The 27,627-nt window shown below is 46.6% G+C and overlaps 1 protein-coding gene across 2 annotated transcripts in view; it reads left to right on the top strand.

The window, feature by feature from the left end:
- Positions 1 to 27,627, top strand: part of olfm2a (olfactomedin 2a) — a 90,548-nt gene that overhangs the window by 44,507 nt on the left and 18,414 nt on the right. Inside the window, exons 1-2 of one of the 2 annotated variants that reach the window (XM_031834201.1) lie at positions 6,350 to 6,865; positions 25,123 to 25,272. In XM_031834201.1, the coding sequence (XP_031690061.1) occupies positions 6,722 to 6,865; positions 25,123 to 25,272 (294 nt within the window). In that variant the 5' untranslated portion in view covers positions 6,350 to 6,721. Of the gene's footprint in view, positions 1 to 6,349; positions 6,866 to 25,122; positions 25,273 to 27,627 lie in introns of those variants that run through there. The other variant, XM_031834202.1, reaches the window with a different exon arrangement.

The following is a 27,627-nucleotide window of genomic DNA, read 5'->3' as shown; positions in this document are numbered from 1 at the left end:
TCTAGAACACCTGTACTCCACGCATACAAAAATTCTAGATCACCTATACTTCACACACAAAGACACGTACAAAGCTATCCCTCATCCTCCATTTGGTAAATCTGACCACAACTCTATCCTCCTGATTCCTGCTTACAAGCTAAAAATTAAATCAGGAAGCACCAGTCTATAAAAAAAGGGAAGCACCAGTCTATAAAAAAAGTGGTCAGATGAAGCAGTTGCTAAACTACAGGACTGTTTTGCTATCACAGACTGGAACATGTTCCGGGATTCTTCAGATGACATTGAGGAATACACCACATCAGTCACTGGCTATATCAATAAGTGCATTGAGGACGTCGTCCCCACAGTGACTGTACGTACATACCCCAACCAGAAGCCATGGATTACAGGCAACATTTGCACTGAGCTAAAGGGTAGAGCTGCCGCTTTCAAGGTGCGGGACTCTAACCCGGAAACTTACAACAAATCCCTCTATGCCCTGCGACGAACCATCAAACAGGCAAAGCATCAATACAGGGCTAAGATTGAATCATACTACACCGGCTCCGACGCTGTTCAGATGTGGCAGGGTTGGCAAACTATTACAGACTACAAAGGGAAGCACGGCTATGAGCTGCCCAGGGACACGTGCCTACCAGACGAGCTAAATCACTTCTATGCTCGCTTCGAGGAAAGCAACACTGAGGCATGCATGAGAGCATCAGCTGTTCCAGACGACTGTGTGATCACGCTCTCCGTAGCCGACGTGAGTAAGACCTTTAAACAGGTTAACATACACAAGGCTGCGGGGCCAGACGGATTATCAGGACGGGTGCTCCGGGCATGTGCTGACCAACTGGCAGGTGTCTTCACTGACATTTTCAACATGTCCCTGATTGAGTCTGTAATACCAACCTGTTTCAAGCAGACCACCATAGTCCCTGTGCCAAAGAACACAAAGGAAACCTGTCTAAATGACTACAGACTCGTAGCACTCATGTCCGTAGCCATGAAGTGCTTTGAAAGGCTGGTAATGGCTCACATCAACACCATTATCCCAGAAACCCTAGACCCACTCCAATTTTCATATCTCCCAAACAGATCCACAGATGATGCAATCTCTATTGCACTCCACACTGCCCTTTCCTACCTGGACAAAAGGAACAGCTATGTGAGAATGCTATTCATTTATTTATTTATCTGTTATTTTACCAGGTAAGTTGACTGAGAACTCGTTCTCATTTGCAGCAACGACCTGGGGAATAGGTACATGGGAGAGGAGGGGGATGAATGAGCCAATTGTAAATGGGGGATTATTAGGTGATTGTGATAGTTTGAGGGCCAGATTGGGAATTTAGCCAGGAGACCGGGGTTAACACCCCTACTCTTACAATAAGTGCCATAGGATCTTTAATGACCTCAGAGAGTCAGGACACCCGTTTAACGTCACCCTACACAGGGCAGTGTCCTGGGGCATTGGGATATTTTTTTAGACCAGAGGAAAGAGTGCCTCCTACTGGCCTTCCAACACCACTTCCAGCAGCATCTGGTCTCCCTTCCAGGAACTGACCAGGACGAACCCTGCTTAGCTTCAGAAGCAAGCCAGCAGTGGTATGCTGGGTGGTATGCTGCTCATTGACAACAGCTCAGCGTTCAACACCATAATACCCTCAAAACTCATCACTAAGCTAAAGAACCTCGTACTAAACACCTCCCACTGTACCTGGATCCTGGACTTCCTGACGGGCCGCTCCCAGGTGGTGAGGGTAGGTGGTGGTGAGGTGGTGAGGGTAGGACCGAGCACGCCCCTATTCTCATCGACGGGGCTGTACTGGGACAGGTTGAGAGCTTCAAGTTCCTTGGTGTCCCCATCAACAACATACTAGAATGGTCCAAACACACCAAGACAGTCCTGAAGAGGGCACGACAAAGCCTATTCCCCCTCAGGAAACGAAAAGGATTTGGCATGGTTCCTGAGATCCTCAAAATATTCTACAGCTGCAACATCGAGAGCATCCTGACCGGTTGCATCACTGCCTGGTACGGCAATTGCCTCCGACCGCAAGGCACTTCAGAGGGTAGTGCGTACGGCCCAGTACATCACTGGGGCTAAGCTGCCTGCCATCCAGGACCTCTACACCAGGCAGGGTGTCAGAGGAAGGCCCTAAAAATTGTCAAAGACCCCAGCCACCCCAGTCATAGACTGTTCTCTCTACTACCGCATGGCAAGCGGTACCGGAGTGCCAAGTCTAGGACAAAAAGGCTTCTCAACAGTTTTTACCCCCAAGCCTTAAGAATCCTGAACAGGTAACCAAACGGCATGAGGGACAAGGTGGTCACACCAGATACTGACTGGTTTTCTGATCCACGCCCCTATCTTTTTTTTAAGGTATCTGTGACCAACAGATGCATATCTGTATCTCAGTCATGTGAAATCCATAGATTAGGGCCTAATTTATTTATTTCAATTGACTGATTTCCTTGAACAATAACTCAGTAAAAATCTTTGAAATTGTTGCATGTTGCATTTTATATTTTTGTTCAGAGTATATACTGTATAGGCTACATCGAGCAAAGGGATCATGCAGTTTATATGTGGCTGCTAATTCTGTGTTTGCATGTGATCAGGGGTGTATTCATTCTGCCGATTCTGTTGAAAAGCCTTTCTTAAACAGAAACTAAACGGAACGAAACGGGGATAAACATACCTGAATATGTCCAATAGAAACTCTCGTCTGCAACTGTTGGACTCATTTTTACAACCTAGATCAGATAGATGCAGGCAAGAGTGTGCATGGCGGTATTGAATGTGTCACTGTCTGTCACCTTCATTACTCTGATTTCTCTGGACCTGTGCGCCTACATGTAGTAGCCTAAGCCTATCCATGTTACATTGAGCAGGGTGAAGTATGAATGACAGTTATCCAATATGTTGTAATAGAAATAAGGCCATGCTCATAAAAACATTGAAATAAAGTCCTACCTCATCATAAATGGCATCTACCGCCACTGTCTGCACATGGTGAGCAATATTTTTGTAACATCAAAGCACAATATCGAATCACATGCATATCGTGTGTTTCTTGCATTTCCTGAGATAGTGGGTTCATAGCCATTATCAACGGCAACCCTGGAAAAGTAAGGCTTGAGTGCCTTTCTCAAGGGCACATCAACAGATGTTTTACCTCGTCGGCTCAGGGATTTGAACTAGCGACCGTTGGGTTACTGGCCCAACACTCTAACATGTAGGCTACCTGCCACCGTATCAGGACAATATCGTTTTGTGAGGTCCCTGGCAATTCAGAGTCCACTCGTACTCAGGTTCAACTAGACTAAGGGTATTTCTGTCTGCTTTGCTGTGATCTTTTACTCTTTCATATCCAGGGTAAGGCAAGGATCCTGCAGGGATGTGTGTGTGTGTGTGTGTGTGTGTGTGTGTGTGTGTGTGTGTGTGTGTGTGTGTGTGTGTGTGTGTGTGTGTGTGTGTGTGTGTGTGTGTGTGTGTGTGTGTGTGTGTGTGTGTGTGTGATCTGTGAATAGTCTCCCTACATGTATAAATGCGTCATATGACAGCCTAGAAGGGAAAGCATACTGAATATAGAACCATTACAACAGATGATTGTAAAGAGAGGATGTATGACTCAATTATTCCTTGACATGCCATCATGATACTAAACTGTGACAATCATGTGTCACCACCATCGGGTAAACGATGGCGAGGCAGTAATTGCCAAAGGCTGATTGGCCTCAAGCGAATGGATGTGAGCTGTAATGCTCCTACTGACCACTTGAGGGAAGCCTTGTCACTGCAATAGGCTGGAGAGGTAGAGTGGAAGAGAGAGAGCCAGCAGGTGAGCTGAGGAGGCCTGACATGTCTTGGATAGAGCTCAGCAAGCTGTCTCCTCTCATAACATGTCAACCCATGCCCCTACGCAGCAAACCCCATATCACTCACCATCTCCCCAGCCCCAACCCAGCCCCTGCCCAGTGTCGGTATCTGGGTAGGAGAGGCTTGTCTGACAATATCAATCAGTCACCATACACAAAGAGGAGAGGAGATGACATGGGCATACTGTCACACCCAGGCAGTCTGTCATCATTATGAGTGGCTGCTGTTTTAGAGGGTCATTTGATGCTGACGCATAATCCCTACAGGGTAAACTGACACCATCTTCTATGGGCAGAGTAAGCAGAAGGTCTGAAACATGACACTATTGCCTGGTTCAAGAAACACTTTCACAAGAACAAGAGAAAGTAATGATGATAACAACCACCACCTGATGACGACGATGATAATCAACGGCTTTGCACATACTCACTCTACCACCCCCACTCTGTAGCATCCACCTGGGTGATGCATGACATGGCAGCCATTTTGCTCCATGAAAAGCCTATTAATTCCCACTTCATTTCACAGTCAGATCCATTAGGCTTCCAATTTTCTCCACTACTATAATTACCTTCCTATTATTGATTAACTTTCTATTTCATCAACTCGTTTAGTTAGTTAGGTCCACACTGAAAGCTCCTCGCATGGCCAGTACTTTGAGAGAGGGGGTTCATTCAGCTTAAGTTAAAAGATAACTGTGTGTGTGTGTGTGTGTGTGTGTGTGTGTGTGTGTGTGTGTGTGTGTGTGTGTGTGTGTGTGTGTGTGTGTGTGTGTGTGTGTGTGTGTGTGTGTGTGTGTGTGTGTGTGTGTGGTGGCGAGCGGGGCTGTAGCGGTTGAGTGTGCATATTACAGGGTGATTTAAGGAGGAGTCAGGAAGCAGGGCAACTGATGGGCTTTCAGGAGAAGAGGAGAGGAGGAGAAGAGGAGCTGTGGGCTGGAACACCTCGTTCCTCTTCCTCATTAATACCCATCCCACACAGCCTGCCTACTCACTCCTCCTCTTCCTCATTATACCCTCACCATGCAGCCTGCTCCTTCTCCTCCTCTCCCTCTTCTTCCTCTCCCTCATCTTCCTCATTAAGACCCACCCTGATTGCATCTTCCTCCTCCTCCTCCTCCTCCTCCTCCTCCTCCAGTCCATCTGAGTAGAGAGGGGGTGTGTATGAGGTGATGTTTCTGAACAGGCTGCAGGCTAGCTGTGAGTTGGACAGAGTAATGGAACCCAACACAGTCATGGTGTTGAACACTGAATGTCCTGTCCTGTCTTGTCTGCACTCATCTACATACCCTTGCAGCCTCCCTCACAGTCTCATCGTCTCTCTCTGTGACTGTGTGCTTTTCAATGAACACACTAAAGAGTCAGGAGAGAACTGCGACAGAAGGCGTGAAAGAGAGGGAGAGACTGAAAATAAAGGAGGGATGTAAGCATGTAAAGAAAGGCTGGAGTATGGGAGGAGATGCTGACAGCCAGGGAGTAGAGAGGGAGGCAGCCAGGGAGGGGACGAGAGAGAGGGAGGCAGCCAGGGAGGGGACGATAGAGAGGGAGGCAGCCATGGAGGAGAGAGAGAGAGGGAGGCAGCCATGGAGGAGAGAGAGAGAGGGAGGCAGCCATGGAGGAGAGAGAGAGAGGGAGGCAGCCAGGTAAGGGACGAGAGAGAGGGAGGCAGCCAGGGAGGAGAGAGAGAGAGGGAGGCAGCCAGGGAGGAGAGAGAGAGAGGGAGGCAGCCAGGTAGGGGACGAGAGAGAGGGAGGCAGCCAGGGAGGAGAGAGAGAGAGGGAGGCAGCCAGGGAGGAGGGAGAGAGAGGGAGGCAGCCATGGAGGAGAGAGAGAGAGGGAGGCAGCCAGGGAGGAGAGAGAGAGAGGGAGGCAGCCAGGTAAGGGACGAGAGAGAGGGAGGCAGCCAGGGAGGAGAGAGAGAGAGGGAGGCAGCAAGGGAGGAGAGAGAGAGAGGGAGGCAGCCATGGAGGAGAGAGAGAGGGAGGCAGCCAGGTAAGGGACGAGAGAGAGGGAGGCAGCCAGGGAGGAGAGAGAGAGAGAGAGGGAGGCAGCCAGGGAGGAGAGAGAGAGAGGGAGGCAGCCAGGTAGGGGACGAGAGAGAGGGAGGCAGCCAGGGAGGAGAGAGAGGGAGGCAGCCAGGGAGGAGGGAGAGAGAGGGAGGCAGCCAGGGAGGAGAGAGAGAGGGAGGCAGCCAGGGAGGAGAGAGAGAGAGGGAGGCAGCCAGGTAAGGGACGAGAGAGAGGGAGGCAGCCAGGGAGGGGACGAAAGAGGGAGGCAGCCAGGTAAGGGACGAGAGAGAGGGAGGCAGCCAGGGAGGAGAGAGAGAGAGGGAGGCAGCCAGGGAGGAGAGAGAGAGAGGGAGGCAGCCAGGGAGGAGAGAGAGAGAGGGAGGCAGCCAGGTAGGGGACGAGCGAGAGGGAGGCAGCCAGGGAGGGGACAAGAGAGGGAGGCAGCCAATGCGCAGCTCTGCATCTTGAGAGAGAGCGAGTGAGGGAGAGAGAGGCTCTAGGCAGACAGTTGCTCTCAAACGGATAGACCCAGTGTGATGCTGCTGCTGGATGTGAGCTCCTGTCCTCCTCTGTCCCACTCTCTGGTTCTAGCTCTAGCTGACTGATTGACTAAGCCTGGGTCTGTGGTTTTCAGAGCTGCTCTAGTTTTTTCCCTGGGCTGAGGAGAGAGCCACCGTGCTGGGGCTGTGTCTCTGGCTAACTGCCTGTCCTCCTGGTTCTCTGCTCCTGCCTGGCTGACTAACTGGTCCCGGTGCAGGCAGAGTGGGGTGGAAGAGTGCAGGGCAGAGGGGCGGTAGGGGCTGAGGAGCGCGGAGCGGTGTGGAGGTGGGGGGACAGGCGAAATGAGCGTGCCGCTGCTGAAGATCGGGGCGGTGCTCAGCACCATGGCCATGGTGACCAACTGGATGTCCCAGACACTGCCCTCTCTGGTGGGACTCAACGGGACCACCGTCTCCCGAGGGGGCACCTCTGAGAGGATCGTCAGCGTGCGTACAGTAGACGGCTCTTTTCCCATCCTTTCTACCTGTCTGCTGGGTGGATGAGTTGGAGACCGGGAGAGGGGTCTCAGAGCGGTAGGGTGGTTGAAGTGGGGTTGGGGGGTGGGTATCGGAGAGGGTCTGTCTACTGGGTGGATGAGTTGGAGACCGGGAGAAGGGTCTCAGAGCGGTAGGGTGGTTGAAGTGGGGTTGGGTATCGGAGAGGGTCTGTCTCACGGGGGCGGCGCTAAGGGAAATTATAGAGGATGAAAGCGGTGCATGTGAGAGCGATGCTGCTGGGAGTCAGGTGAAGTGGGAATGATGTTCAGGGTCTTGTGTGAGTGATGCTCCCAGGGAATTGATCCAGAATGATTTTGCTGTGTTGATTGCTGGGAGGTGAAGGAGAATCAGGGGAGAACTGCCCTGCTGGTAAATCCTCTGTGTGCTGTGGGTGATCAGAGCTGGGATACTGCTGCTGTAGTGAGGGATGAGGATGTTGACTGATATGTCAAAGAGCTGGAGGGTGTAACTGATGATATGCAAACTCTGAGGTGATGATGAAGATGATGATGGGGGGGGGATTTGGGCTCCAGATCCTACACACCCTATTCCAGTTGGATGCGTATCTCGTTCCCCCATCTCTCTTTCCTTCGTCCCCGGTGTCAAAATCCACAGACTCTGTAAAGGTGTATGCGTTCAGAATCCAGGGACCTTCATTTTGTTATCTCCTTGAAAAGTACATTATGTTGGGTCTCATGTGAGGAGCGTGTTGAAAGATTGAGATGTGAAGGTTTGTGTAGCTTGTTGTGGATGTACACCTGTGTACACTGTGATGCATGTGTGGTGTGACTGTGCATATGGGTGCTCCATATGGATGAGATGAGAGGTGTTGAGAAGTGTCAAGCAGAGGAATGTATCTGTCATGTTCAGGATCATTAGTAGCGAGTGATAGCCTTTGGTTCTTTCCTGGGTCTATTTTCATGGCATCTGCTCCCTTATTAAATGCCCAGCCCTGATGAAATGTGTGTGTCCAGCACTGTCCATCTGTGTGTGTCCAGCTCTGTCCGTGTGTGTGTGTCCAGCTCTGTCCATCTGTGTGTGTCCAGCTCTGTCCGTGTGTGTGTGTCCAGCTCTGTCCGTGTGTGTGTGTCCAGCACTGTCCGTGTGTGTGTGTCCAGCTCTGTCCGTGTGTGTGTGTCCAGCTCTGTCCATCTGTGTGTGTCCAGCTCTGTCCGTGTGTGTGTCCAGCTCTGTCCGTGTGTGTGTGTCCAGCTCTGTCCATCTGTGTGTGTCCAGCTCTGTCCGTGTGTGTGTGTGTGTGCGCGCATGCCTGCCTCATTGCCTGCCTTCCTTAGTGTGTGTGTGTGTGTGTGTGTGTGTGTGTGTGTGTGTGTGTGCGCACACTTACAGGTGTGTATTTATTGGTCATTTCTACCTATGGTCTCAGGAGCTGGGGTCCATCTGTCCAGAGAATTATGACTCTATCTTCCCAATCTTTCCTCTATCACAGAGCCCTATCCTCAATCAGTCCAGTCATATCATAAAAGCCTGCTGCACCAACAAATACCACTTTATTGCACCGAGGCACCCAGCTGTAATAACTGTCTCAACGGCTCACTGGAGGAAACATTGTTGATGTTTTCACGGTTGAGGCTGAGCTCTATGAAGGTGTTGACCTTGTAGAGAGAGGTCTAGCAAAACATTCCCTGAGATGCATTTATCTATTCTACAAGCGCAGGTACTTCTCTTCAAGTTCAATATCAATATAGCTTGTGTCTGATCTGTGTGTTTCTCAGAGCTTTAGCTTTTGAGGAACTAGCAAGCATGACATTCCCATAGTGTCCCTGAATGAGTGGTACAGGAGTGGTTCTACTTCTACTGCCTGGGTGGGTGTGGTCTAAGTGGACTTCTTCTCCAGTGGACATGGACTGCAGGACCTGGCTGCTGATTGGAGGACGGCTTATAATAATGGCTAGAACGGAGCAAAAGGCAGCCATGTTTGATGTATTTGATACCATTCCACTAATTCCACTCCAGCCATTACCTCAAGCCCATCCTACCCAATTAAGGTGCCACCAACCTCCTGTGGTCCCAATGTCCATACCAGCATCCCACTTAGAATTCATGGCCAGTACATGAGATCATTTGAAGTAGATGGTTTATTAGTATTGATAGTAGTGTGGCTATTGAAACAGAGCCATGGTCTGGAAGAGCTACTTCAGGAGGGGCATTGACATCAGTTCTGCTTCCATGGTTGATGTGGTGAATCTGGACTTGATGTTGTGGTGATGGAGTCATCAGAGAGGAGAACTATTTCTCTTTTACCATTTCACATGTTCTGGTTCAACAAAGAGCCAATTTGTGTTGCTCCTTATTTTTCATCTCAAAGCAACATCGAAGGCTTCCATTAACAACAAGTCCCAATGACAAATACTTTGAGACATGGTAGATTGGGTGGAATCTAAACACATAAAACGCTCTAAGGTTCAGCCATGCAGATGAGCTGGAGGTTAAACCTATGGAAGCCATGGGGGTTAAAGCATTAGAGGAACATTTGACTAACGTTGTTGTTAGGTTCATTTCAAACCCGCTAGTCCTTTCTTGGGTCGCCTTGGGATGTTGTGGCACCAGTGTCCCGATGGCCATGTATGACTGCTCCTCACCCTAGTGTCCCCATGATCAGTGTCCCACATTCACACTCCTCTTAGCTACAATCAGTCTGCTCCACTTGCTTTCGTTCCCTTTCCAACAACCATCTGAGCTGAGCTGGTCCATGCGCGTGTGGCACTGCACTCAACATCTAAAGAAGTTAACCATAGTGAGTTCTTCAAAAGGACTGAGCAACACGTGCCTGAGTCCAAACATGGATAGCCTGGGTATGGTTAGCATGGGTATGGTTAGCATGGGTATGGTTAGCCTGGGTATGGTTAGCCTGGGTATGGTTAGCATGGGTATGGTTAGCCTGGGTATGGTTAGCCTGGGTATGGTTAGCATGGGTATGGTTAGCCTGGGTATGGTTAGCATGGGTATGGTTAGCATGGGTATGGTTAGCCTGGGTATGGTTAGCATGGGTATGGTTAGCCTGGGTATGGTTAGCATGGGTATGGTTAGCCTGGGTATGGTTAGCCTGCGTATGGTTAGCATGGGTATGGTTAGCCTGGGTATGGTTAGCATGGGTATGGTTAGCCTGGGTATGGTTAGCCTGGGTATGGTTAGCCTCGGTAGTGCAAAGCCAAACCGTGAATAATCCAATAAAACAAGACACAACCTTGAGACCAGACGGTATGGCAGAAATCTATTACACTATCAAACAAGAAACAAGTGTGTGTGTGTGGGCAGTCTGTCAGACACACACTCCACACAGTGCTGTTGTCCCTTTGATCTCTTGTATTAATAATAAAGCCATGCAGAAGGCTGAAGAAGAAGGGAAATATCAAAAGAGCCGAAGGAACAAACAATGGTCCCACACAAAGAGAGAGAGGCCTGCCACTCAGATTGGGGTCTCTACGCTAGTCTGGCTGCATGGTGTCCATGACTGTAAACTTTAGCACATCCCAAGGCCAATCTAATAAATCTGACTCCACGATTGATTTATGACGGCAGATGAAAGGGCCAACTCAGATTAAAGTCGCTCTGTGGTCTTTTATCCATATTCATACATAGTTATTTTATGTTTGACGGTAGAACCTCTTCTCTTGTTATTTGAAGCTCTTAGATCCTCTATATGAATGAATATTTAGATCTCTATGATGAATATTTATGAGGTATGATATAGCATGGAGTTAGAAGTTATAGATATACATCAGATAGATAGATCACTTGTGGAGATGCTCTACTGGACACATTCACCAATCATCCTGACTGCAAACACACACACATACAGTTGAAGTCGGAAGTTTACATACACTTAGATTGGTGTCATTAAAACTCGTTTTTCAACCACTCCACACATTTCTTGTTAACAAACTATTGTTTTGGCAAGTTGGTTAGGACATCTACTTTGTGCATGACACAAGTCAATTTTCCAACAATTGTTTACAGACAGATTATTTCACTTATAATTCACTGTATTACAATTCCAGTGGGTCAGAGGTTTACATACACTAAGTTGACTGTGCCTTTAAACAGCTTGGAAAATTCCAGAAAATGATGTCATGGCTTTAGAAGCTTCTGATAGGCTAATTGACATAATTTGAGTCAATTGGAGGTGTACCTGTGGATGTATTTAAAGGCTTTCCTTAAAACTCAGTGCCTCTTTGCTTGACATCATGGGAAAATCAACAGAAATCAGCCAAGACCTCAGAAAAAACATTGTAGACCTCCACAAGTCTGGTTCATTCTTGGGAGCAATTTCCCAATGCCTGAAGGTACCACGTTCATCTGTACAAACAATAGTACGCAAGTATAAACACCATGGGACCACGCAGCCGTCATACCGCTCAGGAAGGAGACGCGTTCTGTCTCCTAGAGACTAACGTACTTGGGTGCGAAAAGTGCAACTCAATCTCAGAACAACATTAAAGGACCTTGTGAAGCTTGTGGAAGGCTACCTGAAACGTTTGACCCAAGTTAAACAATTTAAATTCAATTCTACCACATACTAATTGAGTATGTAAACTTCTGACCCACTGGGAATGTGGTGGTAGAAATACAAGCGGAAATAAATCAGTCTCTCTAAAATTATTCTGATATTTTACTCAGATTAAATGTCAGGAATTGTGAAACTGAGTTTTAAAAAATTTGGCTAAGGTATATGTAAACTTCAACTGTATACACTGAATGTACAAAACATGAGGAACACCTTCCTAATATTGAGTTGCACACCCTTTTGCCCTCAGAACAGCCTCAATTTGCCAGGGCAAGGACTCTACGTTCCACAGGGATGCTGGCCCATTTTGACTCCAATGCATCCCACGGTTGTGTCAAGTTGGCTGGATGTCCACGGGAAATTGTTGGCCGTGAAATACCCAGCAGCGTTGCAGTTCTTGCCACACTCAAACCAGTGCGCCTGGCAGCTACTACCATACCCCGTTCAAAGGCACTGAAAACATTTGTCTTACCCAATTCACCCTCTGAATGGCACACATACACATCTCATGTCTCAAGGCTTAAAAATCCTTGTTTTAACCAGTCTCCTCCCCTTCGTCTACACTGATTGAAGTGGATTTAACAAGTAACATCAATATAGGATGATATCTTTTGCCTGGATGCACCTGGTAAGTCTACAGTATGTCATGGAAAGAGCTTGATCCTAATGTTTTGTACACTCAGTGTAAATATATATATACAGTGTTCTAGTGAAAAGTTTGGACACACCTACTCATTCAAGGTTTTTTCTTAGTTTAAAAAAATTATTTTCTACATTGTAGAATCATAGTGAAGACATCAAAACTATTAAATAACACATATGGAGTCATGTAGTAACCAAAAAAGTGTTAAACGAATCAGATTCTTCAAAGTAGCCACCCTTTGCTTTGATGACACCTTTGCACATTCTCTTGTCGTGGGAATTCTTCCCTTACATTCTCAACCAGCTTCATGAGGTTGTCACCTGGAATGCATTTCAATTAACAGGTGTACCTTGTTAAATTGTGGAATGTCTTTCCTTCTTAATGCGTTTGAGCCAATCAGTTGTGTTGTGACATGATAAGGGTGGTATACAGACGACAGCCCTATTTGGTAAAAGTCCAAGTTCATATTATGGCAAGAACAGTTCAAATAAGCAAAGAGAAACGACAGTCCATCATTACTTTTATTTATTTCATTGTTTTATTTATTTAAATCAGTTAAGAACAAATTCTTATTTACAATGATGGTCTACCAAAAGGCTTCCTGGGGGGACAGGGACTGGGATTAAAAATTTAAAATAAATACTATATAAATATAGGACAAAAGACACATGACAAGAGAGACCTAAGACAGCAACACATGACTACACAGCATGGTAGCAACACAATATAACAACAACATGGTAGCAACACAACATGGTAGCAGCACAAAACATGGTACAAACATTATTTGGCACAGACAACAGCCCAAAAGGCAAGAAGCTAGAGACAATACATCACACAAAGCAGCCACACCTGTCAGTAAGAACGTCCATGATTGAGTCTTTGAATGAAGAGACAGATAAAACGGTCCAGTTTGAGTGTTTGTTGCAGCTCGTTCCAGTCGCTAGCTTCAGTGAACTGAAAAGAGGAGCAACCCAGGGATGTGGGCTTTAGGGACCTTTAACAGAGTGTGACTGGCAGAACGGGTGTTGTATGTGGAGGATGAGGGGTGTAGTAGATATCTCAGATAGGGGGGATTGAGGCCTGAGAAGGTTTTATTAATAAGCATCAACCAGTGGGTCTTGAGACGGGTATACAGAGATGACGAGTTTACAAGGGAGTATAGATTGTAGTGATGTGTCCCATAAGGAGTATTGGTGGCAAATCTGATGGCCGAATGGTAAAGAACATCTAGCCGCTCGAGAGCGCCCTTACCTACCGATCTATAAATTATGTCTCCATAATCTAGCATGGGTAGGATGGTCTTCTGAATCAAGGTTAGTTTGGCAGCTGGGGTGAAAGAGGAGCGATTACGATAGAGGAAACCAAGTCTAGATTTAACTTTAGCCTGCAGCTTTGATATGAGCTGAGAGAAGGGCAGTGCACTGTCTAGCCATACTCCCAAGTACTTGTATGAGGTGACTACCTCAAGCTCTAATCCCTCAGAGGTAGTAATCACACCTGTGGGGAGAGGTGCATTCTTCTTACCAAACCACATTACCTTTGTTTTGGAGTTGTTCAGAACAAGGTGTAGGGTAGAGAAAGCTTGTTGGACACTAAGAAAGCTTTGTTGTAGAGCATTTAACACAACATCCAGGGAGGAACCAGCTAAGTTTAAGACTGTATCATCTTCATATAAATTGAAAAGAGAGCTTCCTACTGCCTGAGCTATGTTGTTGATTTAAATTGAGAAGAGCTTGGGGCCTAGGATCGAGCCTTGGGGTTCTCCCTTGGTGACAGGCAGTGGCTGAGACAGCAGATTTTCTGGCTTTATACACTGCACTCTTTGAGAGAGGTAGTTAACAAACCAGGCCAAAGACCCCTCAGAGACATCAATACACCTTAGCCGGCCTACAAGAATGGAATGGTCTACTGTATCAAAAGCTTTGGCCAAGTCACTAAAAATAGCAGCACCACATTGCATACCCAAGAGAATACTATAGGCATCAAGAAAGCCAGTCAGTTGATTATCGACAAGTTTTTCCAACACTTTTGATAAACAGGGTAAAATAGAAATATGCCTATAACAGTTAGGATCAGCTTGATCTCCTCCTTTCAATAAAGGACGAACCGTGGCTACCATCCAAGCAATGGGAACCTTCCCAGAAAGGAGAGATCGACTTGGCGATGATAGGGGCAGCAACCTTAAAGAAGAAAGGGTCTAAGCCATCTGAACCAGATGTTCTTTCAGAGTCAAGTTTAAGGAGCTCCTTTAGCACCTCGGAGTCAGTGACTGCCTGCAGGGAGAAACTTTGTAGCTGGGCTGGGAGAAAATAGGGAGAAGCATTGGGGATAGTCGCATTAGAAGGGGTGGGAGATGAGGAAATGTTGGACGGGCAAGGAGGCATATCTGAGTCAAATAGGAATCCTGACTTGGTGATGAAAAATACGTAAATCAAGCTATACAAACGGACCAAAAAAACTCACACTGAGTTTTGTTCCATGATTGGTTAAGAGATATACATAAAACATGACATACACACACAATCAAATTGTTCAAATCATGAAGTGGTGATTAAAGAGTTCAGCCATCTGCTTATTGTCAGCAATCACATCATCAACATTAAGGGACATGGGCAGCTGTGAGGAGGAGAGTTTATTCTCCAGGTCTTTAACCATTTTCCAGAACTTCTTGGGGTTAGATCCACAGAGAGGGAATTGCTCTTTAAAGTAACCAACTTTGGCCTTGCGGATAGCCTGAGTGCACTTATTTCTCATATGCCTGAGAGCCTGTCAGCCTGAGTATGCGTGTGCTGAGCCTTTCGCCAAATGCAATACTTGAGGTGGAGTAACTCTGCAAAATCACAGTTGAACCAGGTGCTCTTTTTAATTGTCATTTTCTTTATGGGGGGCTTGTTTGTTAACAATACCACTGAAAATATCAAAAAAGAAGGTCCAAGAGTCTTCGGCAGAGGGGATCAAGCTGATTCTATACCATTTTATAGAGGCCAGTTCATGAAGGAAAGCTTGTTCATTAAAGTTTTTTAGCAAGCATCTATGACAAATCAGAACAGGTCATTTCACTGAGCAGCCATTATGAACACAGGCTGTAAAACAGTGATAACTAGGGTCATTACAGATAACATCAAGGAGAGTAGCCTTTTCTGTGTGTTTGGAGTCATACCTTGTGGGATTGGTAATAATCTGAGAAAGATTTAGGGAGTCATATTGCTTTAGGACTTGGTCAGGTGGTTTAAGCATGTCCCAGTTTAGGTCACCGAGCAGGACAAATTCAGACTTAGTGTAAGGGGCCAGGAGAGAGCTTACGGCAGGTAGGGTACAGGCCGGTGCTGATGGTGGACGATAACGCCCAGCAACAGTCAACAAAGAGCTATTTGAAAGTTTAATGCTTAAAACCAGCTAATCAAATTGTTTGGGGACAGACTTGATGGAGACAACCGAACACTGAAGGTGATCCTTGGTAAAGATTACCACTCCCCCACCTTTGGAAGATCTGTCTTGCTGAAAAACACCTCACAAGTACTCAACTGTCATCTTCATTAAATAATACCCGCAAAACACAAGTCTCAGCGTCAACAGTGAAGAGGCGACCTCGAGATGCTGGCCTTCTAGGCAGAGTTGAAAAAGCCATATCTCAGACTGGCCAATAAAAAGAAAAGATTAAGATGGGTAAAAGAACACAGACACTGGACAGAGGAACTCTGCCTAGAAGGCCAGTATCCCGGAGTCGCCTCTTCACTGTTGACGTTGAGACTGGTGTTTTGCGGGTACTCTTTATTGAAGCTGCCAGTTGAGGACTTGTCCTCAGTTTGCGCTGTTCTGTGAAGAGAGCATTGTTTTTATTCATCGTATTCTCTTCCTGTCCTTACTTTACCAATGGTTGCGGGTGTTCATTTCATAAGGAGTTAGTTCACTAACACAGGATGTAAAGTTGGCCCATGTTCCTCACTAGGAATTTTGAGGGTAAGAAAGGGCAGGGCAAGTTACACTCCGACACCATTTTATAGACAGGTGCAAAGCCACCTGCCTTAATAGCACTTCAGGCCCTTCCACTGAGAAGAGCAGTATGTGACAGGAGCAAGAGCAAGAGCAAGAGCAAGAGCAAGAGCAAGAGCAAGAGCAAGAGCAAGAGCAAGAGCAAGAGGGAGGGAGGGAGGGAGGGAGGGAGGGAGGGAGGGAGGGAGGGAGGGAGGGAGGGAGGGAGGGAGGGAGGGAGGGAGATCGGCACAAGAGGCACATACGGATAGAGGAGAAGCAATAGGGACCTTTTAAAGAGGGACCGGGGGAGGAGGGAGAGAAGAGAGTGATGAGTTTATGAGTCATATTATTGACCAGTAGCCATGCTGTGCTGATTGTGGTAATCAGTTTTACTCTGGACTGCATGGGGAGACCAGGGGCCCTGCTGCTGCTGTGTTGCTGTGATTGTGTGATTCTTCATTGAGTTATTTAAGACCAGCAGCTGGCCTGCGTGCATTCAGAGGTTGTGGGACAACTGCTCATTTGAGGTAGGAGTGAGTGTGTGTGTGTGTGTGTGTGTGTGTGTGTGTGTGTGTGTGTGTGTGTGTGTGTGTGTGTGTGTGTGTGTGTGTGTGTGTGTGTGTGTGTGTGTGTGTGTGTGTGTGTGTGTGTGTGTGTGTGTACACACACTAGCTCATCATGGCAGGCCGGTAATGAGGGAGAGGTTCAGGTGATCTTTTGGCCATGACATAATTATGCATATCGGAGTGGTGCTGGAGTGTTTGTAACCCAGCAGATAGAGACAGATGTTTCCTGCCTGGCTGTGGGCATCGCTGGGCAGGCAGCGGCTAAAGACGGAAACACCAAGCAGGCTACATCACGTTGCAGAGAGGCACACTCACTGCTCACTTTCCCTCAAATACTGTACTCCAGGCTTGGAGACCCTTATTCTCTCTTTCATCTGTCCTTCAACTCCCTCTCTGACTCGTTGTCTCTCTTCTTCATCTTCCTCTCTCAGACCCCTTTTTATCCCCTCTTGCCCTTCTCTCAGACCCAATCTCTCTCTTCTTCCCCCCTTCTCTCTCTCTGCTTATGAAAGTTGTAATATACTTCCCGTCACGCTCATAAAGTGGGGAACTGTAGATTTATAATCTAATTCATCCCGGCTTTACAGCGCTCCGATCTGCTCTGCTCCGCTCCAGGGTCGGCCTAATGAAACACTGGAGGAAGTCAGTCCTGCAGGCTTGAGCCCGCAGTGTAGCCCAGCCGCGAACACCTAATTGGTTCATCCCCACGGTAGTTAGTTAGTTGGGGCTCTACTTGTAATGAGGCTGGCTGTGAGCTGATGGGTGAGGCGGTGGATAGCTGTTGAGATATAGTAGATGTTTGAGGAGGTAGAGATGCCAGTGGCAGGGTGGTGGTACTGCAGGAGATTGGGTCACCACGATAGAGACACTGTGATATCACCCACAGGTTTGTTGAGCTCTCAATTCATCAGTCTTTATGGTCATTGCTCAGTTTGTGATCAAAGATTGATCATTGGTCATTCACCTGACCATTGATCACTTGTCTGAGCATTTATCACTCATCTGTTTATCCACTCAGCTCCTAGCGTTCAATCTCAATCTAAACTCAGCTAACATTTTCTCTTTAGGACAATGTTTAGAGGTTAGAAAGAAACACAATCACCCTTAGTTCAATGATGAGTGAGCTCAGTGATGGCCACAAAGAATTCAGCCTTCTCCCCTCATCTCACCTCTCCTCATCTCAACTCTCCTCATCTCTCCTCTCCTCATCTCACCTCTCCTCATCTCACCAGTTCTCTCCTCACCTCACCTCTCCCCATTTCACCTCTCCTCACCTCACCTCTCCTCATCTCTCATTTCCTCATCTCTCCACTCCTCTTCCCCGGCTCCAGCAGGTATGGTACTGAATGTGTCACTCACTCTTCTGACTGTGCAGAGATAGAGACAGAGATAGAGACAGAGACAAGCCACTGGCTCAGCAGCTAGAGGAAATTGCTTCCATCTCACTGAAATTAGACCCTTTTCCTATTTTCTCTGTCAGCCTTTCCTATTTTCTCTGTCAGCCTTTCTTTAACCCGCATGTCTCTCTCTACTTCCTTCACTCTCTGTCTAAGTATCTCTCTGTCAATCTAGCATGGCAGGATGGCTGGTGGGGAGAAGATGTGTGTGCTGTGGTGGTGTGGCTCAAATAGTATTGGTTACCTTTCAAAAACTTAGAGTATTTCATTGAGCCTGTCTGGAGTGCCAGATGGGTGGGATTTGCACTTTGGGATTTCCTCCATTGGTTCCATTATGCCAGACGAGCTTAATCAAGCACCGTTCAAGCATTCAATAGAAAACAAAAACTATTTGAACCCAGGTCTGATAGATACGCCCGGGGAGAGAGGAGAGATCCTAGTGATGATTCATGTGGAGGGGGCAGGTCAGACGTCTTAAGAGCAATGTAATTTTCATTTGACAAACTAAGCCCCATTTGATTTGTAATCCCCCGTTGTTTTTATTACCGTTGTCATCTCCTTAATGGGCTTTCGCATGGCAGCATTGACTGCATGGCAGCATTGACTGTGACATCCCCAAATCTGCCGCTTTACATATTCTATGTCATCTGCAGCTCCTAATGGAGCCATTTCTGGGACACCAGCAGCACCTCTCTCCTCTCCTCAAACACCCGTCTGGATCTGTCTGTGACTGTGTCGACTGTGGCAGAATAGGATTATAGTCAGGACTTGCTTTGCTGCCTCTACAAACCTTGCTGAACGTTCAGTAGATTCAGAGGTATTTTATCCTAAAGCCTAAGTTAACATACATGTTGTACTACATACACAGTTCTCCATTCAACTCTCTGTCTGTCTCAGTCAGTCAGATACTATTCAAGCTTGGCATTTGAAGCTTATAGCTGTTCCCTTGATGCTCAGGAGATTGCTGTTAAAATGCTAATGAGAGGCTGGGAGCATGCATGCATGGTGTGAGTGTGTACTGTGTGTACAGATGCTAGATGAACCATTGTAAATGTGCCTGTTCTCGTCCCAGGAGAAGGAATTTAATAACAATCATATTTACATAAATGAGTGGGTGTTGTGTAACAAAATGTCAATTCACTTAGATCAGACTCCTACACACCACTACTGCTGCTTATGGGGGCTGATGTTTACATGGATATAGATCTGCAGCTCCTGTGTGTGTGTGTGTGTGTGTGTGTGTGTGTGTGTGTGTGTGTGTGTGTGTGTGTGTGTGTGTGTGTGTGTGTGTGTGTGTGTGTGTGTGTGTGTGTGTGTGTGTGTGTGTGTGTGTGTGCGTGTGTGTGCGCGTGTGTGTTTATAGACGTATATCGACAGTATCTGCGCTCCTGAAGCTGCGAGACAATTTAGCGCAGCTGCACCTCTACCCTCAGTTTACTCCTCCTTTCCTCTGCTCCCCCTGCAGCCCTCCTCTGCCATTACAGGGAGATGAGGGAAATTACTTCCAGAAGTAATAGGTGGGTGGTAATGAAATTGGGTCTGATTTTAATAAGCTCTTCATTTAAAAGTCAGTGTTATGAAACATTAATGAACAGGTGATGTCTCTCTGCACGAACCTTCTCAGCACCAGTGAATTGGCTGGAGAACACAGTCACCGTATGGGTGAAGATAAGAGGATATGAGGGCAATGGTGGAGCATGTGTTGTACATGTGTTGCTGCCCCAGATGTTTTGCATATTCGTTTCATGATCATTAGGCTGATTATATACAGCTGGAGCATGTATGGTAGGCTGCATCATGTGCTGCGTGTAATATTACTGCGCATAATGTTTTGCATATTGCTTTGTAGTGTTAATAACTAGTGACGGGGGAAAAAACGGATACAGTTTCATATCGAGATATTTGCTTGTTAGTATTGGCCTACTTTAAATACATTTTTAGTGAGGGAAACTTTGCTTTGTAGTGTTAATGCTAGTGATGGGGGGAAAATGAATACAGTTACATATCGGGATATTTATTCAGACGATATATTGTATTGTGGCCTTTTGACAATATCGCAATATTATTTTTTCACTAATTGGCTGTACCTGCACCAAACGCCAGTATTTCTCCATCATCAATTTGTTTACTGCACTTTTATTTCCATGACTGATCACAAGTCGTTTTCTCATGGCTCCCTCTTGTCCCTCTGCAGAAGACATATGGTGAGCAATATGTTTGGAACATTGAAACACAATAAAATCACAGTATCAAATTGCAATACATACAGAATTGTGAGAATCACAATATATCACGTATCGTATATAAGTATCGTGATAATATCGTTTTGTGAGTTCCCGGGCATTTCCCAGCCGTATAATTGATCTGACATTTAGGCAGAGGAATACTGAAAATTAGGAACGGATCAGTAACATGCAAACTACACCGGCCACGTTGCGTGCGCAAGCCTTGCAAAATGTTATTCAGTCATTTCAGCCACACCACTCAGGCCGGGAACGTGCGTAATGTCTGTGTAGCCAAGCGCTAAACTAGATGGTTGGTTCTAATTGAGACACTTAATGTCCAGCCTCTCCATTCTACTCATTGGTGTTCAGGAGCATCCAACCCCACCTGGGTATTTGAATGATGAACGAGGAGATATTAATCATAGATAACTAACAAAAAACTCCAAGAGCATAATTTGGATCATTTTTGTTGCAATAGCATAAATGAAATGTATTTATTAAACTGTTAGAATGCATTGGCTCAGAACGGGATTGCTAGATGACCAACTTTTCTAGTGTTAATAGTCGGAGTAAAGAAACGTGATTTTGTAAGCGGGTCAAAATCATGCAAAGATCCTGCAAAGATCCTGCAAAGATCCTGCATATATCCTGCAAAGATCCTGCAAAGAACCTGCATATATCCTGCAAAGATCCTGCAAAGATCATGCATATATCCTGCAAAGATCCTGCAAAGATCCTGCAAAGATCCTGCAAAGAAAAGGAACAACTGCAATTCAGGTGAAATAACAATCTCCCAGGACAAATTTGCTAGCAACAGCAAGATATCTAAATGTCCATGAATGTTTCATGTGTGTTCATGTGTGTTTGACATGCCCCCAGAAACCAGGCTATGTGGGGTGGCCAGTCCTCTTCTGGCTGTGCCGGGTGGAGATTATAACAGAACATGGCCAAGATGTTCAAATGTTCATAAATGACCAGCATGGTCAAATAATAATAATCACAGGCAGAACAGTTGAAACTGGAGCAGCAGCACGGCCAGGTGGACTGGGGACAGCAAGGAGTCATCACGTCAGGTAGTCCTGAGGCATGGTCCTAGGGCTCAGGTCCTCCGAGAGAGAGAAAGAAAGAGAGAAAGAGAGAATTAGAGAGAGCAAACTACTGCAGCATAAATACTGGAGGCTCAGACAGGAGGGGTCAGGAGACACTGTGGCCTCATCCGATGACACCCCCAGACAGGGCCAAACAGGAAGGATATGAATATAGTTGTTTCAATGTTGGTTTTGATATTTTGATATTTTAACCTGTGTGTGATGACCGCGTCTGGTGTGGATGGACAAAATCAACATGCGCATGATGGAAGATGCACTCTAGTGGCCGGTGTAGTTAGTATGTGGACACCCCTTCAAATGAGTGGATTCGGCTATTTCAGCCACACCCGTTGCTGACAGGTGTATGAAATCAAGCACACCGCCATGCAATCTCCATATTCAAACATTGGCAGGGGAATGGCCTTACTGAAGAGCTGAAGAGTGACTTTCAACGTGGCACCTTCATAGGATGCCACCTTTCCAACAAGTCAGTTCGTCAAGATTCTGCTCTGCTAGCGCTGCCCCGGTCAAGTGCTGCTATTGTGAAGTTGAAACGTCTAGGAGCAACAACGGCTCAGCTGCGAAGTGGCAGGCCTCACAAGCTCACAGAACGGGACCGCCGAGTGCTGAAGCGGGTAAAAATCGTCTGTTCTCAGTTTCAACACTCACTACTGAATTCCAAACTGCCCCTGGAAGCAACATCAGCACAATAACTGTTCATTCGGGAGCTTCATGAAATTTCCATGGCCAAGCAGCCGCACACAAGCCCAAGATCACCATGTGTAATACCAAGCGTCGGCTGGAGTGGTTTAAAGCTTGCCGCCATTGTAGTCTGGAGCAGTGTAAACGCGTTCTCTGGAGTGATGAATCACACTTCACCATCTGGCAGTCCGACAGACGAATCTGGCTTTGGCAAATGCCAGGAGATCGCTACCTGCCCTAATACATAGTGCCAACTGTAAAGTTTGGTGGAGGAGATTTAATGGTCTGTGGCTGTTTCATGGTTTGGCCTAGGCCCCTAAGTTCCAGTGAAGATAGATATCCCTCTAGTGGTGTGGGGGCTGTGCTTTGGCAAAGTGGGTGGGGTTATATCCTTCCTGTTTGGCCCTGTCCGGGGGTGTCCTCGGATGGGGCCACAGTGTGTCCTGACCCCTCCTGTCTCAGCCTCCAGTATTTATGCTGCAGTAGTTTATGTGTCGGGGGGCTGGGGTCAGTTTGTTATATCTGGAGTACTTCTCCTGTCCTATTCGGTGTCCTGTGTGAATCTAAGTGTGCGTTCTCTAATTCTCTCCTTCTCTCTTTCTTTCTCTCTCTCGGAGGACCTGAGCCCTAGGACCATGCCCCAGGACTACCTGACATGATGACTCCTTGCTGTCCCCAGTCCACCTGGCCATGCTGCTGTTCCAGTTTCAACTGACCTGAGCCCTAGGACCATGCCCCAGGACTACCTGACATGATGACTCCTTGCTGTCCCCAGTCCACCTGGCCATGCTGCTGCTCCAGTTTCAACTTCCACCTGACTGTGCTGCTGCTCCAGTTTCAACTGTTCTGCCTTATTATTATTCGACCATGCTGGTCATTTATGAACATTTGAACATCTTGGCCATGTTCTGTTATAATCTCCACCCGGCACAGCCAGAAGAGGACTGGCCACCCCACATAGCCTGGTTCCTCTCTAGGTTTCTTCCTAGGTATTGGCCTTTCTAGGGAGTTTTTCCTAGCCACCGTGCTTCTACACCTGCATTGCTTGCTGTTTGTGGTTTTAGGCTGGGTTTCTGTACAGCACTTTGAGATATCAGCTGATGTACGAAGGGCTATATAAATAAATTTGATTTGATTTGATTTGAATGGAAATGATCATCTGGACGATTCTGTGCTTCCAACTTTGTGGCAACATTTTGGAAAGGCTCTTTCCTGTTTCAGCATGACAATTCCGCTGTGCTCAAAGCGAGCTCCATACAGAAATTATTTGTTAAGATCAGTGTAGAAGAACTTGGCTTCCCTGCACAGAGCCCTGACCTCAACCCCATCAAACACCTTTGGGAGGAACTGAAACAGCGACTGAGAACCAGGCCAAATTGCCCAACATCCGTGCTCGACCTCACTACTGCTTTTGTGGCTGAATGGAAGCAAGTTCCCGCAGCAATGTTACAACATCTAGTGAAAAGCGTTCCCAGAAGAGTGGAGGATGTTATTGCAGCAAACGGGGGACCAACTCCATATGAATGGAACAAGATGTTCAGCGAGTGTCCACATACTTTTGTTCATGTAGTGTAAGTAGTGTGTTTGAAGATAAAACAGGATCATGCATGAAGAAGAGAATCAGATTAATGGTTCTGAGATTGAACCAGTAAATATGTCTGAGATTGAGGAGCCAGTTAAGACCTGCCACCCTCTGTAATGCCCCAGAACCCTCTCTTCTCCTCTCTGTGTCTCAGACTGATCAGACACACACACACACACTCCACCCTAATTCTAATTTAGGCAGCCGACAGAGAGAAGGGAAGGGAAAGGAGAGAGGGAGGGGGAGAGAGACGGAGAGAGAGATGGAGAGAGCGAGAGAGACGGAGAGAGAGAGAGATTAGCCTCAGACTAGAGAATAGAGAGATTGAGCTGCAGGAAACTCTGTGCAATTTGACGATGTAAAGGTGGAATGATAAAGAGCACAGACAGGAATATTGCTCACAGTAACCGGCTAGACAGGCCACTGTGACATAAAGATACGACTGCCTATTTGAGTAACATTGACACCCAAAGCACCTTGACAAATGAATGTGTAACAATACTCAGAAGTCATGTTGCTTGTTGCTGTTTGCCTTCATGTTTCTGTCATCATTTAGAGTTCATGTACTGAATCTTGTTTAATGTTTACCACGTGCATAAGATGTGAGCTTTGGCAGCATGTATTAACATTCACAGAGAGAGAGAGAGAGAAAGAGAGAGAGAGAGAGAGAGAGAGAGCGAGAGAGAGAGAGAGAGAGAGAGAGAGAACATTGTCTCCCAGGGTGGCTGCTACTTTATACTCCAAACACATAGTCCTCTTGTCTGTCCCCCAAGCCATTCTAATCTGATCGTCTTTCTCTCCACTTTCGATGGGCTTGTGTCTTTAATTGCATTGCTCTTCTCTGTCTCACTACAATTGACTTTGTATTCTGTGTGAGGGGTTTGTGTCCATATGTGTGTGTGTTATACTAAAACCATGTTTGTGTGTGTGTACGTGTCTTTTACAGGCGTGTGTGTGTGTGTTTCTGTACAGTATGTCAAAATGAGTGTGTGTTTCTGTACAGTATGTCAATGTGTGTGTGTGTGTGTGTGTGTGTACACTACTTCTTCTGATTGGATTATTAAGAGAGACATCCATCCTCTCAGCCCCTCAATGGTGCTCTGGTAAAGAGCAGCGCTATCGATCCCAATACAGTTCCATTTCCTCTCTGTGTCCAAACTTATTAGATCCTCTCCTCTCACACAGCCCTTTGATCCCTACCTCCCTTTCTCTACTTTGTAAGCCCCGCTCTCTCTTCCCCCCCATTATCTTGTTCTCTCTCTACATCCTCTCGTCTCTTTCTCCTTCTTACCTTTCTTTACGGCATCTGTCTCTATTCCATTCTCCCTCCCTACCCCTCCCTCTCTCCCCGACTCCATCTCCTCTTTCTATGTCGCTTTCATCCAACCCCCTCTCTCTACCCCTCCCTCTCTCCCCCTCTCTCTCTCCCCCGCTCTCTCTCTCCCCCTCTCTCTTTCTATCACTAACTTACCCCTCTCTCTCTGTGTCTCCGTGCAGGCTCTCTATCCTAGCCCAGAGGAAGGCTGGCAGATCTACAGTTCAGCTCAGGATGCAGATGGGAAGTGTATCTGTACAGTGGTGGCCCCGGCCCAGAACATGTGTAACCGAGACCCACGCAGTCGGCAGCTCCGCCAGCTCATGGAGAAGGTAACAGCCGTCAACAACTCACACATTTTGTTGCCCACGTCTGGTACAATCACACACACACACGACGCAGGCATAGAAACGAATCCACACCCTGGCTCCTTCTGTTGTAAACCAATTAGACTCTTAGAGATGAACAGTCACATTATGACAGTCACTATGACAGTCCCACTATGACAGTCAGACTCACTCTATCCCGCTGAGGTTTGATCAGTCATGCATGAAAACAGTGTGTGTCATAATACTTAGTTTGTTAGTCAAAACGATTGCAGTAGCATGAGAGACAAAAAGGTACCCATGAAGATTGGATTCATTGAACCTTCGCCTTGTAGTGTTGTTCCAATTGGATCCATTAGGCTGAAAAACAAAGTCAAGAAAAAGCAGTGAGGAAAAAGAACCAGATCAGTAAATGGAGCAGCCAGCCGACTGCTGCAGCTGCACTCGAACTGTTCACACACAATGTCAGTTTAAATAAACAGTCAAACACACCATCTCTCCTCACACATACACTCACTACACCATCTCTCCTCACACATACACTCACTACACCATCTCTCCTCACACATACACTCACTACACCATCTCTTCTCACACATACACTCACTACACCATCTCTCCTCACACATACACTCACTACACCATCTCTTCACACTCATACACTCACTACACCATCTCTTCACACTCATACACTCACTACACCATCTCTCCACACACATACACTCACTACACCATCTCTCCACACTCATACACTCACTATACCATCTCTCCTCACACATACACTCACTACACCATCTCTCCACACTCATACACTCACTACACCATCTCTTCACACTCATACACTCACTACACCATCTCTTCACACTCATACACTCACTACACCATCTCTCCACACTCATACACTCACTACACCATCTCTCCACACTCATACACTCACTACACCATCTCTCCACACTCATACACTCACTACACCATCTCTCCACACTCATACACTCACTACACCATCTCTCCACACTCATACACTCACTACACCATCTCTCCACACTCATACACTCACTACACCATCTCTCCACACATATACACTCACTACACCATCTCTCCACACTCATACACTCACTACACCATCTCTCTACACACATACACTCACTACACCATCTCTCCACACATATACACTCACTACACCATCTCTCCACACACATACACTCACTACACCATCTCTCCACACACATACACTCACTACACCATCTCTCCTCACACATACACTCTCTACACCATCTCTCCACACACATACACTCTCTACACCATCTCTCCACACTCATACACTCTCTACACTCATACACTCTCTACGCCATCTCTCTACACTCTCTACACCATCTCTCTACACTCTCTACACTTATACACTCTACACCATCTCTCTATACTCTCTACACCATCTCTCTACACTCTACACCATCTCTACACCATCTCTCTACACTCTCTACACCATCTCTCTACACTCTCTACACCATCTCTCTATACTCTCTACACTTTCTACAGCATCTCTCTACACTCTCTACACTCTCTACACCATCTCTCTACACTCTCTACAAACTCTACACTCTCTACACATCTATCTACACTCTCTACACTCTCTGCACCATCTCTCTACACTCTCTACACTCTCTACACTATCTCTCCACACCCAAACACTCTCTACACCATCTCTCTACACTCTCTACACCATCTCTCCACACTCATACACTCTCTACACCATCTCTCTACACTCTCATACACTCTCTACACCATCTCTCTACACTCATACACTCTCTACACCATCTCTCTACACTCTCTACAAACTCTACACTCTCTACACATCTATCTACACTCTCTACACTCTCTGCACCATCTCTCTACACTCTCTACACTCTCTACACTATCTCTCCACACCCAAACACTCTCTACACCATCTCTCTACACTCTCTACACCATCTCTCCACACTCATACACTCTCTACACCATCTCTCTACACTCTCATACACTCTCTACACCATCTCTCTACACTCATACACTCTCTACACCATCTCTCTACACTCTCTACAAACTCTACACTCTCTACACATCTATCTACACTCTCTACACTCTCTGCACCATCTCTCTACACTCTCTACACTGTCTCTCCACACCCAAACACTCTCTACACCATCTCTCTACACTCTCTACACCATCTCTCCACACTCATACACTCTCTACACCATCTCTCTACACTCATACACTCTCTACACCATCTCTCTACACTCATACACTCTCTACACCATCTCTCTACAGTCTCTACACTCATACACTCTCTACACCATCTCTCTACACTCATACACTCTCTACAGC

Source organism: Oncorhynchus kisutch, linkage group LG10, assembly GCF_002021735.2.
Source record: "Oncorhynchus kisutch isolate 150728-3 linkage group LG10, Okis_V2, whole genome shotgun sequence".
In the NCBI taxonomy this organism is placed as follows: domain Eukaryota; kingdom Metazoa; phylum Chordata; class Actinopteri; order Salmoniformes; family Salmonidae; genus Oncorhynchus; species Oncorhynchus kisutch.
The sequence above is the reverse complement of the archived record's forward strand: the minus strand, read 5'-3'. Positions and strand labels throughout refer to the sequence as shown.